The sequence below is a fragment of the Pleurodeles waltl genome, chromosome 10 (genome assembly GCF_031143425.1).
Source record: "Pleurodeles waltl isolate 20211129_DDA chromosome 10, aPleWal1.hap1.20221129, whole genome shotgun sequence".
NCBI lineage: Eukaryota > Metazoa > Chordata > Amphibia > Caudata > Salamandridae > Pleurodeles > Pleurodeles waltl.
In genome coordinates, this window is record NC_090449.1 from 22,936,386 (window position 1) to 22,957,068 (window position 20,683).

Sequence of the window (20,683 nt, forward strand, 5' to 3'; positions counted from 1 at the left end):
AGCATGCAAATTAACCTGATAAGAACCACCCAGTTATAAGCAACGAGCTGACCAAAGGACCACTCTATTAGTGTTGTACACATTAAATCGTTGACAAGAAGCAGTTAAACGCTATCTATGGGCGAGACCTGTTCAAAAAAATGTTTGACTAGTAACATGGCGCCCAGCGCTGAGCCATTAACGTAACCTTGGTAAGCACTCTAGCTCTTTTTAGAAAGGTCCCGCGCACGCTTCTTAGCTCCTATCTTGAAGCTGGCACTTCACGCTCAACAGCTGCTGGGATGTCCCGTTTCTGATTGGCGGCGTGTTTCCGAGCAGCTGCCAATTGGAGTTATTTCTCCGCAGCGTCTCCACTCTAAGATGGCGCCCGCGCCTGCGCAGTAGTTCCCGCTGTGCGACGAAGGCGGCTGCTGTAGTCATCCCCCGGCTGCGCGGTTGCACCGGAGCGTTAAGCGGCGGAGACCGGAGGCACCGGCAGCATGGCGCAGTACAAAGGGGCGGCCAGCGAGGCCGGCAGAGCCATGCAGCTCATGAAGAAGCGCGAAAAGCAGCGCGAGCAGATGGAACAGATGAAACAACGTATAGCCGAGGTCAGAGATGAGGGGTCATAGGTCAGGGGTCATGTGCCACAGGGGTCAAAAAGGAGTTTGCTAAGGGGTAGAGCAGTGGTTCCCAACCTCTGTGGACCCCCACTTTATCATTACTGGAGCTCGGAGACCCCACTGAGTTATTGGAACCCAGAGACCCCCCAATGAATCATTATTGGAATCCAGGACCCCCCTCACTGAGTCATTATTGGAATTCAGGGACCCCCTCACTGTGTCATTATTGGAATTCGGGGACCCCTGCCTGGGTCATTCATGGAAGCCCCCCTCCCCAAACTGAGTCATCACTGAAAGCTGGGGGCTCAGTCTAATATTATTTAATTTTCTAGGCAGTTGCAGACCTCCTGAGGAGGCTTCCCTGACCCATAGTGGTCCCGGGACAATAGGTTGGGAACCACTGGGGTACAGCAAGTGGCAGTGTGCGCAGGTCATGTCTAAATGGGAGAGCTAGGGATAAAAGTGGGTGGAGCAATGGTGGGCTAGGGGCGTGCTGAGGAGCAAGAAAGGTTAAAGGGGAATGATGATATATCGCGGTAGGGCTGGCCTGGCCTTTAGCATGGGTGAGCTGGGCCCAGGCCTCCAATATTCTGAGGGGTGCGTGGAGGTGTATGCATTAAGGCTATACCACTGGCAGCGCCCTTCTTACCTTTGCTCCAGCTCCTTCTACCCGTTTGTTTCTGTCTGTTTTGGCAGTTTAAATTGGTTTTAGTCCTTCATTATCACACCGCTGGTTATGTTTTTTTTTTTAAACATCCTTTTAGCCCCCTTCCATGCCCTCCCTTCACCATCTCACTCCTGCAAGCACTCAAAACCATCATCTGCGTGAGACAGCTAAGCTATCAGTGATTTAGGTGAGCTGGGGGATGTCCGGAGACATTTGTGTAGAGGGGCCAGTTGCTGCTCTTCCAGGTGCTGACCATTGAACACAAAAGTGACCCCCTGCTGCCCCATTTAATTTACTACCATCAGCAAGGGTGCCAGGTTTCTCACCGTCCACACCTAGAGTGCTATCTTAGCAAAGGCAGCCTTTGCTCTATGGGGTGAGTGGAGGATCAAGGGTGCTGGCATAGGAGTCCCAAGAGAATGGTCAGGGGTTACATGGAGGTGCTGGATGGCCAAGGAAGGTCTCAAGGGTGAATTTGAATATGTTCTTCCAATACACTTTCTTCAAACACCTCTAGATTGTTAAGGTGCAGGACCTTGCCCTGAAAAAGGTTGGCTTGTTTCCTATCGATTGTTACCAGATGGTCTTCCTTACTCACTACACTGCTTATAGTAATTCACTCACTTTTGGGTTCCCCAGAGTTTCAGCTGACCCTGTTCATTATGTGGCATCCATGGCAAAGCCTTTCTCCCCAATTGACTCACTTACAACTCTTCCTTGTGTCCACCCCCTCTTATCTCCCACAGTCAATGTGTCTGTGTGATACTTGAATAGGAATCTCTTTCTGAGTAATGGGAAAAGCAATAATACCATTGGGGATACAAACCTATTTTTAGGGGGGAACCTCATTCAGATAGATTCATCTAGGATCAGCTCTGGAATCAATGAAACATGTTTCTAAGATGAAAACAGGTTATGACAGGTCACTGTGATAGACTCGACAGTGGCAGCTCCAGCAAGACAATTTGCTCATCAGCGAGAATATCTGCACAATCCTTTCAAAGTGAGTTATCTGCCCCTGACGGACCTCTGGACTTGTCTCTGTTCAATGACAACCATGTCTCTGACATAGTTGGATTATGGAATTCAGCGCAGACTCAACCCCACTTTTCTCAGCCTTCTCCAACACAAAATTTATCTTCTCAGTGTCTCACTTCAGTTTTGTACTTACTGTTCGCTGAAATCTCAATTTCCTCCTCACCTGCAGAAGGAGAATACGTAGCACACAGTACAAATAGTAACCTTGAGTCACTTTTAGATAGCCCCTGCCCTTATCCCTCAAAAGATTTTATTTGTAATGTGTTGGACTGCTATGTTCCCACATTCCTCTTCTACCACCTTGGTCTCAGCCAACCCTCACCCCCGGTATAACATCTCCTCTGGCATAATACTGACTGTTTTGTTGTATAGAGCTAAACTTCAGACTTACTCAGCAAAGACAGTGGTAAACAAGAACTTTATTCCCATGCCCAAATGAACCGTGTACACGCAGCAAACTAAAGCCTTAAGTTCAGGTCTGTGCTGTATGTTACATAATTGTACCTCAGTGCATTAAGCACAGGCTTGTGTTGCGTAAACTAGTCTCTGGTCCAGTTCTACAAGGTTTGGCATTCCCATCTACGGGTGCCTGAACTTCGTTTAATGTACCAATGCTTGAGTGTGAAAGTCCAGATTGTTATACCACACACAACAGCATTTAAGATACTTGTTGGTGTGGTGTCCATGTTTTCTGGGTTAGTAACACTTCTCTAAAGGGTTCAGAGACGAGTGGTAATTGAAGCCAAATTTCGTGATTAAGAACTGTACTAAGAAAAAGACAATGGGGGTCATCAGCCGCCCGCCAAGATCTGGCCGCCAATGCGTCCGCTCCCCCGCCACGGCCATTTGGAGATCCCCGCTGGCCCAGCGGGGATCACGGCCGCAACATAGGAGCCGGCTCCAAATGGAGCCGGCAGTGTTGCGGCCGTGCGACGGGTGCAGTTGCACCCGTCGCGCTTTTCACTGTCTGCATAGCAGACAGTGAAAAGCTGCATGGGGCCCTGTCAGGGGACCCCTGCACTGCCCATGCAAGTGGCATGGGCAGTGCAGGGGCCCCACGACTCCCCGTTCCGCCAGCCTTTTTCTGGCGGTGCAAACAGCCAGAAAAAGGCTGGCGGTCGGGGACTCGTAATCCCCTGGGCAGCGCTGCCCTGGCGGATTATCACCGCCGGGGCAAAAGTGGCGGAATACTGCCGGCCCCGGCGGTGCGACCGCGGTGCTTCCGCCACGGTCGTAATCCGCCTGGAAGCACCGCCAGCCTGTTGGCGGTGCTTCCGTCATTTTAGCCCTGGCGGTCTCAGACCGCCAGGGTCAAAATGACCCCCAATGTTTTTTAAAAGTGTTTATTTCATCAGTCTCATTATGTTGCTCATTACATGAGTAATACGACACAATATAATTAAAACAGAACTGATGCATGTCGCTAATGGGGAGAAACAGATGAACATTTCTAACATAGTTGAAATGCCCTTGGCAACCTAACCCTCTAAAGACTACTTCTGTGCACTACACTAAAAGGGCACGGAGTAGATAACTTGCTTCTAGATTTTCTTTGGATTCAGCACGCTGCATACCTGTTCACAGTAGAGAAGCTGTGACTATCAGACTTCAGCCAGGAGAGAGTGTTTGCTCAAAAGGAAAAGGCACGTCAGCTGAGTTCAGATTATCTTAGCTCAATATCATCTCTTAGCTTAGGAATGGATGCTTCTGCAGTCTGGCAGGCCCTCTTGCAATAAGTTGCAATGGAGACCTCCCTGAATCGACAGTCAATGCATGGTTTCTTTTTTAATTGATTGACTACTGACTCTTAATCTACGTTGAGGACTCTCCACCTAGTTCCAGATATAACCGGTGTGAACCAGTATGACAAATGTATGTCAATTTAGACTTCCTGTTTACTATATGCGTTCACTGTCTGTCCTTGAAACATAGATATTAGGGAACTTGTATCAAAGTTATGTTGCCTTGTGTGTTGATCAAGGGAATTGTTTGGATGGTTTGGCACTTTCATTAGTTCCTAGATTGATCAGGACATTCATTATATGGGTCAAAGATAGACATGCTAACTTAACAAGCTCAAAATAGAGTGTTGCCTTGGGGTCTTTAAAACTCTGGAAGTTATTGATACTACTAAACCACAGTTTTGATTCACTAGTACTTACTGAGACCTGGTTCCAGAACACTTCTCACAAGGTTATAGGCCTACAGCTCCTTCTAAAATATTCCACTGTTAGATGCAACTATATAGGGGTCGTTAGATGCAGCATTGCAGTAATTTACAGGAATGCCTTTTACTGGAAAGAGACACCCTAAAACTTTTTTTGCTAATTTCACTGTTTCCCCTAGAACGCTGCTCACAGCAACATTCCGCTATTAGATTAAACGTTACAGATCACCCTCCTGATGACAATGCAACATTTATTGAGGAATGCATGGAGCTCATGCCTAGCCAATTAATCTACTGTGATTATGATTTTTCAGTGTTCTTTGGGCAACCCAGATGATGCTAATGCCAGTTTCCTTTTGCTTTTTGAACTCTAAAAGTGATCTAATCCAACACCGCATTAGATCTACCCACAACCAAAGGCTACACTCTGACCTACTGTCTAAGGGCAGACTGCTCATTATAGGAGATTATCTCCCTGTAGCTTAGTAAAATCATCTTCTTATCCCCTTCCATCTGCTTCACTTACCCTCTTCAACCAGGGACTAATCCAGTAAGGCTCTAACTTAGTTTTGTGACACTGAAAATCTTGACCTCAACAATTTTGCCTTAAGAACACAGAATTCGCTCCCTCCATGTGGTCCTGATGTCATCATTATCGACTCAACCTCCTATTATTTTGGTCTCTCCTGGATCTGCTTGATGGTCTAGTAACACTAAAGAGTGATGGGGAAAAAAAAAAACAAAAAACTTTAGGTCCCTGGTAACATAATGATCTACGCAAGAAAAGGAAATGACTGAAATTGATGGAGAGGTAATGGAGACAGTCACTGCCCACTTCTAACTGTGATCGCCTCATGGCAGCAAGATCCTGTCACAAAAGAAACCTCTTCAGTGCACAGTTGACATATTTCAGAACTCTAATCAGAACAGTAAAAAGCTGCCCTAACAACTTTTTGAACTAGTTAGAACTAAAAACAACTATCTTACTCCCTTATGTATGATGCCCCTAAAGCTAAATAAGAAAAATTTACTCCGTTCTTTGACAAAGTGAAATCCACTGATAATTTGTTGGAACACTGTCCTGATTCACAACTCGGCTTGAACGCCACCTGCAAATTTAAGAGTACATGGCAACATTGCATTGCATCTTTGAGGATGAGTTATCTAAAAGTATCAGGAAGACCAAACCCTCTAACCATTTTATGGGCCTAATACTTGCGATTATTGGGAAAGACCTGGCACACCACCTGCTACCTTATTGGACAACTCGAGTGAATCTCTGCCTAGACAGGGTACTGCTTTATGATTGCATCAAAAGTGGCCATGTTACTCTAGTTCTAAAAAACACATTTGCAGATGTAAGTGATCTCAACCACTCTCAGTTCCTAACATTCCTTTTCTTGCAAAATGTATCAAAAGCTGTGCAGACATGCAAGCAACTAGAAATATCCAAGAAATTGACCTCTTTGATACTTATCAGTTATGTTTCAGACAAGGCTCCAGCACAGAAACAGCACTGCTCCAGGTTGTGAACCACACTTTTTCCACATCCTGGGTTTGGGGAGTCTCTTCCTTCATTTTCTTTTGCAGTATCTGAGGCATTTGATACAACGAACCACTGTATGCTTACAATCCATCTAAAACAGGATTTCTCCTCCCTTCTTCATCCCAGTCACCACTGCCAGTTCAGTCTTAGATTGACTTAGTTAAAACCCTCTACTGAAAGCTTTCATTATTGACAATGCTAAATCCCCGGAAGCCGTTCTTCACAAAGGACTCAATAGACACAAATCAACAAAATGGCCAGAAATGTGCACTTTCAATTGCATTTCCTCTGGAGCAGTGGTTCTTAAGCTGTCGCCTGGGGACTCCTGCGGGTCCCTGACACCTATTGAGGGGGTCTGTGACCTTTAAGAATATTACATGATATTAACAGATTAATAAAGTGTACGTTAATTAAAAAACTTAAATAAGTTGTTGTCCTCAGATTGCTACTTGAGAACAGTGCAAATGCTTCAAATATAATATAGTATGGAAGGTGGGTGGCCTCAGTTTAATTTAGAAAAGCCAAGACATCCTTGTTTAAAATAAATCAAAATTCAGATTTGTTTTTCTACACTTGTTTGGTAATTAAATAAAATATTTAATAATTTGTTTGAATGCTTTGCCTTATTGTGTAGAGGCTCAGATCAATGAAATTGCTTAAGCTGGGTTTCCCTGATTTCAATAATGATTCAGTGTGGGTCCCAGGATTCCACGAACGATTCAGTGGGGAGTCCACAGATGCGAACAGGTTAAGAACCCCTCGGGTGGCTGATTCGTGCCATCCTCAACTAGATCTCAAGAATCTGGTACCCTTCTTCTTCTTCTTTTTTTTTTTTTTTTTTTTTTTTTGTGCTTTCAAGAATTGACTATTGTAGCTTTCTTCTGACTGGACTTCCAAAAGCACACCTCACTTCTCAGAAAGGAGTGCTCGTTGGTGCAGCAAAGTTCGTCTTGGGCATCAAAAGGCATGACCACATTCTAATGCTCCCATTGTAGCTTGAGCTGTTTACAAATGGCTTGCATCACTCATGTGGCCCTACACATATCCTCTCAATGATACCTGGCATCCAAGCTAAAGAAATCTGGTGGGAGCAGAAAATCATAGTGCTGACTCATTGATTCCAGAACTCTGGCATTCAAAAATGTGTGCACTATGTCTGGATTATTGTGAGGGATTGCTATCGGAGTTTTTAAAACATTGCTTCAGGCTTATGTACTACTATGTCACTTCCTGTCTTCAGGACCAAACAGAGTCCTTCCTTTTGAAAGATATTTCATGTAAACCCTATTCTCTGTACCACTCACTGATTGACACCCACGACTGTTTCTATTCTGCACATACTTGCTGGGGTCAGCTTTCAGTCTTGAGCCTGTTCTCGCCCTCCCACACTCCTGCTGTTTCTTTACTTCAAACTACTGGATTGTGCTACTTATTAAAGTGCAGATTTTGAGGTTTCATGGAGCCTTGTTTTGCTGCTTACCCATTTCATTATTTTGTGTAGTTTTGTCCTTGTATCTTGTTGCTGATTAGGTAACGCTTGTGGAATTTCTTATTCTTAAGTAATGTGCTTCTTCTTTAAAGCACGCTAGCACTTCTGGATATTGTTTACGTTATATAGAACTGCACAAATAAAGCTTTTGTTCCTTTGGTCTTAAGTTCTTTGCGTGTGCTGATGAGTCACAGCTTATCTTTCATCTAAGTAGTGGAGCCTCATACTAACAGACTTATTTCAGAGACAGGTTTAGCTGCATTATGCCCCTGATGGATACCAGCTGCTGGTGCTTGAACTCAGACGAGCTATTGCTGTGTCGCTAACTTGAATGGGCTATGGTTGTTATATATTTTTTTTTAGGTCGAGCCTAGGCAGTGGCAAGCGCTGTCTCTCGACATGTTGTAATCTACATCAGTGGGCTTGCAAAATGCCCATCACTTTCATTCGTTCCTTGGCCTGCCTTTGGAAATTCCCTTGATTTTGTAGGTAAATGCTTTACGTTTGACCCGCCTTGAGGCTTCTTTGTTACTGCCCTGGAGAATGACCCTGCTACGTGGATTATTGCATGATTTGCCATATAGCTTATTATGGTGTGTAATTTATTTTCTTTTGCCTTGTTGCTTCACGCCTCTGTTGTTTCTTCCTCTTCCTTGTTCTTGGCATGCTACTGTGTGTGTTTTTTGGTGTCTGCGCACAAAGGCTGCAGGCTGAGGGGGGGGGGGGTTCTTTTTTTTATTTTTATGTAAAAATGTTTTATTGTAAAAGAGGTTGATATAGCACAACCTCGATCAGAGTAGCGCTTTTACATGAGGACGTGAAGTTTCATATAGTGCTAACTCAATTGGAGGAGTGCTTTACATGAGGGATTGAGGTTTTCATAGCGCGAACTCGATCTGAGGAGTGCTTTACACGAGTACCACTTAACAAGTTTAGCCGTTCAAAATTATAAAAAATGGAGCATATAACACAGACAAAAACATAGAAATTCTCAAAACGGCTCTCCTGCTGTGTCGGGAGAGCTGATACTACAATATTCACTGCACTCGGGAAACTAGCCCCATTATGCTTTTCAGGGCATTTCTTTAAAAAAAAAAACAAAAAAAAAAAAACATTTTTGACCATAACTCGGCCCGTGATGGTCCTACGACAATGGGGTCACCACCAAACCGTCCAGCACACCAGACTATTTCTGTCTACGCCATCTCTGGGTCCCCACACTAGGCTGGGGGACCCCAAAATAGTAACCTCTCCCCCCATTCAATGTCTTTTGAAGCTCTCCCTTGACTAGAACGTTTGTTTTACAGCTGGGCATAGTTTGTGTGTTAGGGGCCTTGTTTATAATAGTATTGCAGTAGGCCTGAAAATATGTAAGACACACAGTCCTCTAGGGGCTCCATATATGGTTACACTGCATTAAATTTTGCCACTTTGTTTTCATGTCGTTATATCCTCTAGGGGCTGACTATATGGTTACATGACTGTTTCTTACAAATGCTATTTTTATTATGGTGTCCTCGGGGGCTGTGCTGAGCATCACTCTTAAGATACTACACAGTTTGCTGCACTAGGAAAATTGCCCCATAATGCCTTGCAGGGCATTTGTTTTACAAAACATTTTGCCCATAACTCACATTGTGGTGGTCCTAGGACAATGGGTACTTCATCAAAACATTCAACACAATGCACTCTTTCTGCCTGCGTCATCTCTGGGCCCCCACACTAGGTGGTCATCAGGCTCAAGGGCTAAGCCCAGGTGATTGGTGAAAGAACAGACCCAGCGGGATGAAGGGTTTTGGGATCAAGGGCAGAGAAAGGGACAGCAGAAGGTCTGGGTGCTCTGGAGCGAATGGTTGTAGGATCAATGAAAGAGGCCAGGTGGCAGGCAATGCTAAGGGTGCTGTGGATTTAGTTCTGAATAGTCTAGTAACAACTGATCATATCCCATACAGGAAAATGACGTGAAGTCCAACATCAACAAGAAGTTCTCCGCACATTATGACGCGGTGGAGGCTGAGCTGAAATCAAGCACAGTGGGTAAGTGCAGAATGAAGGAAATGTGTCTCTTTTTGCACCCCTGGTCAGTGATCTCCCTTCAGTGCCTCTGGCGGACATTGCATTCTTCAGCGAAGCATCTATTGCTGGGCTGATCTACGCTATGCAAGTGCAATGAAATTCTCTTTCTCCTTCTCCTTTTTCTCTCTTTCCTGTTTCTCCTTCTTTCTCCTTCTTTTTTTTTCCCCTCCATTTGCTAGAATAGATATGGCCTAGTGCTGCTTATTGCAGATCTATGATTACTGCTGCAGGAGCCTCTTTGGGTAGGGCTAGTTTACGTGGATATGCCTGGTTACGAGTGCCTCAGGTCTACTTCAGCTTGACCGTTTTTGTCTCCAGGGACATAGTTCTGTAACCTGCAGAGATAGCGTCCTCTTTTACTGACATGTAAATTACTTCAGAAAATGCCTTTGCTGCTGTCCTGCCCTTGTCCTGAGGACATTTCATGTTTTGCTTCTCTCCCATTAGGTTTGGTGACCCTGAATGATATGAAAGCTAAGCAGGAGGCTCTGGTGAAGGAAAGAGAGAAACAACTCGCCAAGAAAGAGCAGTACAAGGACCTGCAGCTGTGAGTATAGCAGTGACCCTTCCCAGGACTGCTTATCTCCAGTGTGAATGTAGCCCGTTCCCTTCTTCTCCGCTCTGAGTGTATCGGAGAACTTCTCTTCTACTCTGCACAGCTCCCCATAATTTCAGCAGTGAATGTCATTGTGTCCCACAATTCCTCTCCCTATCGTGCTCCACATCTCCAGGCATGTGCTATGACATGCTAAGCCACAATTGCTGCAGTAGCCAGCCAGATCCTTTGATTTCTTGGCCAAGTCTCTTCTCCTAAAACATTTAAGAGGAGCAGCTTAGCATCCAGGGGGACCGTCTGCTCGAGCACTCTGGTCATAACCTGCAACACCACTATCTAGTAGAGCTGTTTTGATTGACATGTCCATAGTATATGAAAGTACCTTCCTGCCCACAACCCCTCGGGCGAGGTGTTGAATCCCCCCTACCCATCTTATGCAGAAGCACCCTGGTAATAGTATGCTGTGTGTAGTATCTGTAGTCATAACGGCCTGAAGCGTGCCCTTATTGCCTCCTGTCTTGGGCTCTGGATAGCTTCAGTCCAGTCGTTGTCCTCTCGTTCCCTGTGTTCCCTTCCCAGGCCTCTAGCAGGACTGTCAGCTGGTGGGTGGTCCTCTAGTCTCTGTGCCTCTGGCTGCTGTTCCCCTTCTAGGGTAAGCCCAAGTTGCAAGTATCTATAGTGTTCAGCCTCTGCCATCTCATAATCTTGGGGCAGGACCTCAATGGTCACCATTGCCAGCCCTATCCACACTTCACTCGGATGTTCCATATCCATCAGCGGCCATTTCATGAGCCGCGTAAAGAGCCACAACTTCTCGCAAGAGATCACTGTTCCATAATGGAGTCTGTCGCCCCCCACCTCCCCTTAACTCCACATATCTCATCGCTTCTCACCACACACAAATAGCTAATCAGTATTTTTGCAGTATAACAAATTATTTTGTCTGATGTCCAAAACCAATTACATAATATTGGTATATTAAATTTCTTTTAAACTAGTTTGTCTAGATATGCATAGGAATCAATCCTCAAAAAGATTGTAGAGGCGCCAGATTAGTTTTCTGGAGAATTAGTTCTTCGTCCAAAAATAGCTGTAAATTCCATCTAATATTTCGTTTCCTCACGTTTTTTTTTTTTAAACATCATTTTATGGAATATTCTCTAATTTGTTACAGGGTATGGATTTTGAGAACCTTGCACTCCCTCCACCCCCATACAGATTATGAATTTTAAATTGATTTCCTCCTCCTTCCCCCGCATCCCAGAAAACTAGAAAAACAGAGAGAGAAAGAGCGTAAGAAGGAGCAGAAACGGAAGATCGCCAGCTTGTCCTTTACAGTCGATGATGGCGAAGAGGATGAAGATGAGGATGATGAAGATGCAGATGACCTAGAGGAGGAGATGGAAAAGGAAGGTCAGGATTGCAAGTAATTCTTAAAGCCCTTGTTTTAGCTCGTATGTTTTTTATTTTTTTTATTTATTATTTTTTTTTTTTCTTTTTGGTAGCGTTGTCTTGCGTGCTCAGCAGTGTCTGTTGTGCTCTTTGTCTGTTATTTGAGCAGGTTATCAGTTGCGATGGATCCAAGCATCAATCTTAGAGATGCATGTTCAGTTAAATGCCCTCCATTTTATCGTGTTAGTGCCTGCCATGGTTCTGCTTAAATCTCCTCTGTCATTGATTGCTCTTGCCCTGTGCTCTGGGTTGAGTCAGCTGTGTGGCACTGGTTGCCAATGTGTGGCTTTTCTTTGATTTCCTTTGTACTGTTGCCCGAATTTCCGCATTACCCTCTACTGTATTTCTTCCACGCCATCACTTGAATAGCCACTGTACAATTGCTTAATATTTTTTTGTCTATCTGATGAATATTCTGTGCACACTATTTAAATTCCCTTGTGCCATCACTTCAATTTCAGTGTCCGATAGCCCTTTTTTCCCCTCTGGAAACTGCTGTAATTTGTCATATGATTCATTCCATTTTTTGGGGCGGCTCTTGAATTTCTTTTGAGCCATGACTTGGTTTTCCCTTGTTGGACATCAGTTGAAATTTCATTTGTGTGTTTGTTGAATATTATTTCCTGTATGCTATCACTTGAATTTCTTAGATCCTGTATCTTGATTTTTCTCATGCTTTTGCAATACTGTTATTGATATATATATATATATATATATATATATATATATATATATATATATATTTTTTTTTTTTATTTCCATTGCCCTATGGACTGAATTTCCCCAGTGCAGTTGCGTGCATTTTATGTGTCACTTTATAAATTTCAGTATTGCATTTTCTTAAATTTCTTTTTTCCAATTGCTTATCCCAAAGCATGATTTTCCTTTCTGCAGACACCTATTTTTGCACTGTGCCAGTTATTGAGTTTCTTTGTGCCTGTAATCGATTTGTTTTCCCTTTATGCCAGTGCTGTGATTTACCATTTGTGCCAGGGCTTTGGTGTTTTGCATTTGTGATGGGGCTTTGGTTTTTCTACATGTAGCAGTGTTCATATTTCGCTTTGACTCAATGTTTCACTTTAACGGTGAATCAATACTTGATTAGACTTTGTGTGATTGCTTGAATCTGTTTTCTCATAAGTTGAATGAACTTTTTTGTTGACCTTCAGTGATTCCAAAGAAGAAGAAGAAAAACCTTGGCAAAAACCCTGATGTAGACACAAGCTTCCTTCCAGACAGAGAGCGAGAGGTGAGTTCCCACTGAACCTCTACGTTGAGCATCTGTTTGCAAGCTCATATCTCAGTACTGCCTATTCTGCGGGCCACTGTGCGCGAGTATATGTTCTGAGGTGTTTTCAGTGTGCCCCCAAACCAGTCTGGAAGTGCTGTGTCGCCGTCTGCCACTCTTGGTCTACTCTTCATCCAACCTCACTTCAACTCATCACATGCTCATTACGACCACCTTGTTACTGTTGCCGTCAGAGCACTCGGGTGCCTCTAGCATCAGTCCCTTGGTACTACACCGGCCAGTGCCCTCCTTCATCTCATGGATGCCCCTCCCCTTCGTAGGAACTCCAGACTCTGCCTTCCTTGCAGGTCTGTTTTTAATGCTCTTTCTCCTCAATCTTCACAGGAGGAAGAAAACCGCCTGCGAGAGGAGCTGCGCCAGGAGTGGGAGGGCAAGCAGGAGAAGATTAAAAGTACGTACAGCAGCTGGCAGCGTGCGGGGTCAGGCCTCCCTGTCATCTGGGCCTTGGCATAAGTGATGCCTGTGGTGGTACAGGAAGGGCATCCCTGCATGTAGGTGCTTCTGCCCAAGGGGCGCTGCAGGCATGGGCTGCCGCAAGTGCTTGCTAAGGGTTTTGGTGCTGATGTGCACACTAGACCCAAGATGGGACAACCCATGGAGAGCTTCCGGGGGGAAATGTTGATATACCATTTTACTGACATTTTTGTGACTAACAATTGATTTACATGTTTGTCTGCAGGCGAGGAGATTGAGATCACCTTCAGTTATTGGGATGGCTCCGGGCACCGCAGGACCGTGAAGGTATGTCCTTCTATGCCAAAGTATCTTTGACAGCATGCCCTGGCCTCATCTTCCACACTTTCTGGGCATATCCACCTGAGTATACATCCACACACCTTAGACTGTACCTGTACATTTTTCTCAGTTGTGTACCTCAACAAGTCTGTTCTTACCTCCAAAGTGTTAAGTGTCCTAAATATCATGCTGGCTCGTCATTATTTTCGCAGTATAACCAAAACTGTTTACGACCCACAAAATAGCTTGCACTTTTTTGCAGTCAGGGCAGATGCATACGAGTATACGTGAAATAATTTGTGATTTTTAGATTGTGCCTTCTGTCTTGAGACTGTACATCAAGTCTGTGTGTCCCTGTTCTGTGGGTTAACCTGTGCTAGCCATGTACCTCATTATAGTGTACCCCGTATGTCTGCTGGTTTTGGGAATGTATGCCTAAATGTTCAGTCTAGGTTGAGGGGTGGTAGAGACGTTTGTTCATTCAGGATATTAAGATGCAGTGATTGTAGGAACTCCTGCATCTATGTTGGACATACTTGATTCAGTAACATATCCCTTCATGTGCCTTGACACAGCCAATATACTTATACCAGAGGCTTTGCTAGGATTCTCTGTTTCGGAAATATCTGGGGCTTCAACCTGTAAGATGCTGAGAGAGACAATCTGCAATGGCACGCACATTTCCAAGTAAATTTACTGCAGCACCCAGAAGCAGCTAAGTTCTGCTTCGTTAGTTCAGTGATATTCTGGTATCCTGTGCCCCTTGGGAAGGGGCAGGCACTGGATTGGAGGGAACCTTTCCTTTTTCATGTGGTTGTAGATCCCACGTGTTAAGCTGGTAGTGGTAAAGCTAGCTTGGTGAGTTCATGCACTTCCTGCATAACTTTCTGTGAAGCTTCGAACCATGGCATTGCAGGAGTGTGATTATCAGCCAGTTATGTGCAGACTCTGTGATCATGGTTAAGTTCTATGCAGCATGAATGGTTCTTATTGAGCTATGTACAGACTCCATGGTTGTTATGGAGTTACTTGCAGTCTATAGATGTTGAGTTACGTGCAGACTCCATGGTTGTTATGGAATTACTTGCAGTCTATAGATGTTATGTGCAGACTCCATGGTTGTTATGGAGTTGCTTGCAGAGTCTGTAGTTGTTGAGTTATGTGCAGACTCACTGGGGTTACTTCCCAGTACTAGGTTTAGTTTTTGGACTTTTAACCAAATTGCTTAAGGTGGTGTGCATTGCTCTGTGCTTTTGCTGGTTGGTTGTGAAGGTGACAATGCTCTGTAGTTCAGAAGAGCGTTTGTCCCCTGCAAGCCCCAGCCTCGTTACTCTTTCCTGCTTTTGCAGATGAAGAAGGGGAACACCATGCAGCAGTTCCTTCAGAAGGCCCTGGAAATCCTGCGCAAGGACTTCAGTGAACTCAGGTCTGTCTTGCTTAACACAGATTACTTCTACTGATGATTTCTATGGGGAAAAGTGATGGGGGTGAGGGATTATAATGTAATTAAAGTGTGCATAAACATCCTTATTGGAAGAGTTCATCAGCCAGCCATATTGACTTGCCCTACAGCATCCTTCCCTTTGTCGGCAGATGTGGAGTTGGTGTGACGGGCGTGTGTCGGGTGTAGTATATGATCCTGGGGTGGGGTGAGGCTCATCTTGTTAACTTGCTGAGGTTTCACGCCCATCGCCTTTGAAACCCCAGTACATGGCTCAGGAGAATTGGCCGGCGACTGCAGGTAGAGTGGGTCAGGCTGCTCGTGGCGCTGCTCTGACATGTTTCCCTTCCTGTCGTGTAGGTCGGCCGGCGTGGAGCAGCTCATGTACATCAAGGAAGATCTGATTATCCCCCATGTAAGTCCAGCCTCCATGGTGGAGTGCACACGTTCAGATTAAGCATCATGCTATGTCCATTATCTTGTCCTGTTCTGCTCTTGAAGTTAAAGAGCTGCTGCCTCGATCATCTTTGTATTTTCTCATATTATTTCTTGAATCTTTGAAGTTAATTAAAGTATCTTCTTTGGAGACTAGACCTACTGTTTTTTAATCTTCTCCACATCATTGCCATTTCCATGAAGCAGGTCAAAAGTACCACTACCTGCGCCCATAGGTCTTCCCAGGTGGGAAAAGTTTATTTTACTTGAGCTACGGTTCTTCTTAGAAACACTGACTGCTTTAAAAAATGTTTCCTTTTGAGGATATGAATACAGACGTGGTGGCGTGCTGTTCCCTGCAGGCCATCTCTGTATACGCTGCCAGTAGCTGGGGGTCCACAGATAGCAACATGCTAAATTAATATTCATTTGACTGGTTGTTCTGCAGCCCCCTGCAAGTGGCCATTTTGTGACTCGTCACACTAGTACATAGGGTGCATCGCAAACTTACAGACAGGGCTCCAAAACTCAGTGCATAGTATTCACTCACTCTTTACGACCTGACGTGGCCCTAAGTGACTATATTTTCTCCTGAGTCCTGACTTTCCTCTTCCTACTGAGTGCACCACCTTCCTGCCAAGCCCATACATTCCTCTCAGGCTTTCCCCCTTCCTTCTGAGTTCTGATATTTCCTTTCCTCAAGTCCACTTTTCCTTCCGAGGCTAGCCTCCTGCAGATTTCTTTCCCCCTCTTTACAAGCTCTGTGTTCCCCCCTCTTCTCAAGGATTCTTATCTTCTTCCTGTTGCCAAACCTCTCCCCCAGTCGTAGTTTCTTCTGTCTGAGGTGAAAGTGCCCAAGTACGCAAAGTCGTCTTTCCCCTTCCCGGCATTCCTTCACACATCCACCAGCGGATCAGCAAGTTAATTAATGTGGACACTGGACCCTTGAAAGTGCCTGCAAACTTCCTAACTCTTTACCTGTGAACACATCCCTTCGGCCATTCTCATGCCTGTGGGTGTAGTGGTCCGAGGGAATGAAACCCATTAATGAAAGGAGGGATTGCTTAAGACGCTGTGCACTGATAATGTTATCATTTATACTTCAAACGCATCAGTCAGTTACCTGGGATACATAATGTGTGGCGTATGTGATCTTATTATGTTTAAATAGTGGCCTGAAGCAGTCAGCTAACCGCTATAGAGTTCCGTGAAAGCCACTAGTATAACATAGTATATCACGTATATAAATCTGGAAAGGGACCGCGGCAGGCAGAGATGAGCAGCCGCAGGATGGCGCCATTCTCCTTATCTTGTGAGGACTTCCATTCTGTAAGACTGGGATTAGTCTGCACTCATACTTGGAATTGGGGACGCTAAAACATGGGCAGTGTTTGAAAATATGGATGTGCATTTGACGGCTACGTTGCCGACTTAGGTGGTCAAATATCTTGCATTGTAATCCTGCTTCAATTCCTAACAAAAAATTGCCTGATCCTCGGCCGATTTGTCCCCTCATGTCTCGCTTGCTTTAGTTTCCAAAATTGGGTACTTGTTAAAGATGGCTGAAAAACAAACCCTACATAAACAAGCATTTGCAATAGAACGGGTCTCGCAATACGTCGAGTTAGCTATTAGCGTTGTAAACTCCTAACTGGACTTTTCTTGCCACGTTAAATGGGGGAAAAAAAAAAGAGCGTGCGCGCTGCAAAATAAAGAGAAAAGGTAGCCCAGAAACCATACAGAAAACATGGAGCCTTGTATGTTTTCAGTAGTTGGTCGGTGCGCTCGAGGAGCGCTAAGCACCGGGGAAAGGCATGACGCATGCATGCCTTTTACAAATGAAAACAAGCAGATTTTAAAAGGCAAGCCCACGAACCAATGAAAGTGACTGATGTAACATGGGCGTGGTTAAAATCCCCCTAAAGAAAAATTAGAAGAGGGACGGAGCGCTTTGCGCTCGCCCCTAAAAAATGGGGTAATTCCCTCATGGAGGTGTATAAAAACTACTTAGTTTGTGCTGTTGCATGTTTCAAATCGGTTCACTTACAAAGTCTGCCTTATTTTTGGGGTGAAGCTCCTCACAACAGGCCACAGGGGTGTGTGGGGTAGTTTGCAGATGATAGTCGCTAACATGTTATTATTTTGTCTTTTTATATTGAACTTGGTGACTGTAATAACACTCACACTTTAGAATAAGTCTTTGATTTGCAGTGTAAGAATATCAAAATATGGGAAGGTGCATATCCTAAATTTGAAAAAACTCAGCTTGCTCTTGTTCTAATGTTAGGGGGACCTCATCTCGGCTGGCTCGCTCTGTGCTGCCTGCGTCTGCTGCAGTTGTGCTGCTGTCACACATGTTTGTTTGATAATGACACTTTGTGTTCACGATCTGTGGCAGATGACCTCATTGTCACCACGTTTTGTCCTTTTTATATTCCAGCACCACAGCTTCTACGATTTTATCGTCACTAAAGCTAGAGGCAAGAGTGGTAAGTTGGGCCCTGAAAGCAGCTTGTGTGTGTGTGCTGCGTGTGTTTGATCTCTGCTGAGGTTTCATTCAGTGAAACATTACCTTTCCTATCCGTACTGGTCTCGATGACTGCCTGAGTTTCACAAGACTACCCTCAGGGAAGCATGATCCATCCTGTCCGTCGATGCACGTGGTTCACGGCCTGATCTTTCCTGTTGCGGTCATCAGTGGAGTGGTACTTGCCCTGTCCCTGCCAGCTCATAGTTGACTGTTTGATCTTTCCTTTGGCTGCTTAGGGTCAGCAGTATCGCCCGGTCCCTGCTGGTCGCAGTGAGTAATGGATCTCATGTGGCTGATCCACGGCCAGCAGTACCTCTCCGCCCCTGCTAGTCAGTAGTGAGTGCCTCGTCTCTCTGGCGACTGCCGACAGTGAGCAGTACCTCCCCCACCCCACTAGTCCATAGTGAGTGCTCATCTCTCTGGCGACTGCCGACAGTGAGCAGTACCTCCCTGCCAGTCTGTAGTGAGTGCCTCATCTCTCTGGTGACTGCCGACAGTGAGCAGTACCTCCCCCGCCAGTCTGTAGTGAGTGCCTCATCTCTCTGGCGACTGCCGACAGTGAGCAGTACCTCCCCCACCCCACTAGTCCATAGTGAGTGCTCATCTCTCTGGCGACTGCCGACAGTGAGCAGTACCTCCCTGCCAGTCTGTAGTGAGTGCCTCATCTCTCTGGCGACTGCCGACAGTGAGCAGTACCTCCCTGCTAGTCTGTAGTGAGTGCCTCATCTCTCTGGTGACGGCTGACAGTGAGCAGTACCTCCCCCACCCCACTAGTCCATAGTGAGTGCCTCATCTCTATGGCGACTGCCGACAGTGAGTAGTACCTCCCTTCTAGTCTGTAGTGAGTGCCTCATCTCTCTGGCGACTGCCGACAGTGAGCAGTACCTCCCTGCCAGTCTGTAGTGAGTGCCTCATCTCTCTGGTGACTGCCGACAGTGAGCAGTACCTCCCCCGCCAGTCTGTAGTGAGTGCCTCATCTCTCTGGCGACTGCCGACAGTGAGCAGTACCTCCCCCACCCCACTAGTCCATAGTGAGTGCCTCATCTCTCTGGCGACTGCCGACAGTGAGCAGTACCTCCCTGCCAGTCTGTAGTGAGTGCCTCATCTCTCTGGCGACTGCCGACAGTGAGCAGTACCTCCCTGCTAGTCTGTAATGAGTGCCTCATCTCTCTGGTGACTGCTGACAGTGAGCAGTACCTCCCCCACCCCACTAGTCCATAGTGAGTGCCTCATCTCTCTGGCGACTGCCGACAGTGAGCAGTACCTCCCTTCTAGTCTGTAGTGAGTGCCTCATCTCTCTGGCGACTGCCGACAGTGAGCAGTACCTCCCTGCCAGTATGTAGTGAGTGCCTCATCTCTCTGGTGATTGCCGACAGTGAGCAGTACCGCTGGGTCCCAGTTGACCTGTAGTGAGGGCCTGATCTCTGCTGTGTCTGGCGATGGCCGGTATTATTGCCCTAGTCCAGCTAATCCGTAGTGGCTCGGATCTTCAGTCTGCATTCGTTTGGTCTGATAGTGGGGAAACATTAAGGAGGGTGGGATGTAGGATGGGAGTACTCATCGAGGGTCGCTCACCATCTTTTCTTGAAGATGTCCGCAGTAATACATTTTGGAGCAAGGGCGTCCTTTGAGTCGGGAGTAGGAGCATCAGGGTTCTTAGAAAGGCACATCCTTGGTAAAATGCATTTTTGACAGTGGTGTCCTAGAGGACCAGTGCCAAGTTTGAGCTTAAAATGCCCCCTATGTTGTGCACTCTTAGAGATGGAGCGGGCTGGTGACCTAAGGAATGTCCAAAGGGAACACGGCTGGATTGCTGCTGAGTTGAGCTCTCTTAGGTGTGTTGGTTACTGTGTGTGTGTGTGTGTGTGGGAGGGGGGAGGGTGAGGGGGGCGGGTGTAGGCCATGTTATAGGTGCCAACGATGTTGGCGGGGCTTCCAAAGACGTGTTAGTTTGAGACCGTGTCGACCCTTGTGGGAGCTAGTTGCCTGTCAACTAAGAGACGAAGGAGGCCAGTTTTAAGAGCTTGTACGTCTACAGATAAACCACTGCTTGAGTTCCCTGGTTGTTCGCTTTGGTGCATAGAATCTCATATGACGTCCCTTCCGACCCGTTAGTATACTGCTGGCTATGTATTCAAATTCTTTGTTGTTTGAGAACCCAGTTTTAAAAAGCCTTCTCATACTGTAGAGAAACGACAATGCAAGAGTTCAGAAGTATTCTAAAGGTAGGCATTAGCACATGTATCTGCAAAGACATTATCCATACTGCAGTGTCACTGTTACAGGTGAGCAGAGTTTTCAACTTCCTAAAATAAAGTTCTACTTAGGATTTTACCAGCCTTCAAGTGTTCATGTATTCCTTCGCTTTCCCTTGGATGTGTGAATGACCTCTCCGGAAGGCTTCCATTATAACTTTCTAAAAGGCAGGATGACCAGTGCCCACTCTTGAATAGATGGTGATGGGTCTGATGTTGCTCTGTGTGAGTGAGCGAGGCTTCTTCGTGGGCGCGCCTCCGTGCGGACAGGCTGGAGTGGGCTTGCAGTTGGGAATCTTGTGTTGCATGTGGGGTTCAAGCAGGATGGTTCCCTGTTGAGTGCTAAGGCTGGAACCAGGTATCCGGGGAACCGAATAGGCAAGTG

The 20,683-nt window shown here is 45.7% G+C and overlaps 1 protein-coding gene across 2 annotated transcripts in view; it reads left to right on the forward strand.

The window, feature by feature from the left end:
• The first annotated feature begins 367 nt into the window (after positions 1-367).
• FAM50A (family with sequence similarity 50 member A) overlaps positions 368-20,683 on the forward strand; it is a 46,711-nt gene continuing 26,395 nt past the window's right edge. For both annotated transcript variants that reach the window (XM_069209501.1, XM_069209500.1), the window contains exons 1-10: positions 368-590; positions 9,462-9,546; positions 10,033-10,132; positions 11,406-11,554; positions 12,763-12,842; positions 13,227-13,293; positions 13,582-13,643; positions 14,987-15,063; positions 15,439-15,493; positions 17,954-18,002. In XM_069209501.1, the coding sequence (XP_069065602.1) occupies positions 480-590; positions 9,462-9,546; positions 10,033-10,132; positions 11,406-11,554; positions 12,763-12,842; positions 13,227-13,293; positions 13,582-13,643; positions 14,987-15,063; positions 15,439-15,493; positions 17,954-18,002 (835 nt within the window). In that variant the 5' untranslated portion in view covers positions 368-479. The remainder of the gene's footprint in view (positions 591-9,461; positions 9,547-10,032; positions 10,133-11,405; positions 11,555-12,762; positions 12,843-13,226; positions 13,294-13,581; positions 13,644-14,986; positions 15,064-15,438; positions 15,494-17,953; positions 18,003-20,683) is intronic.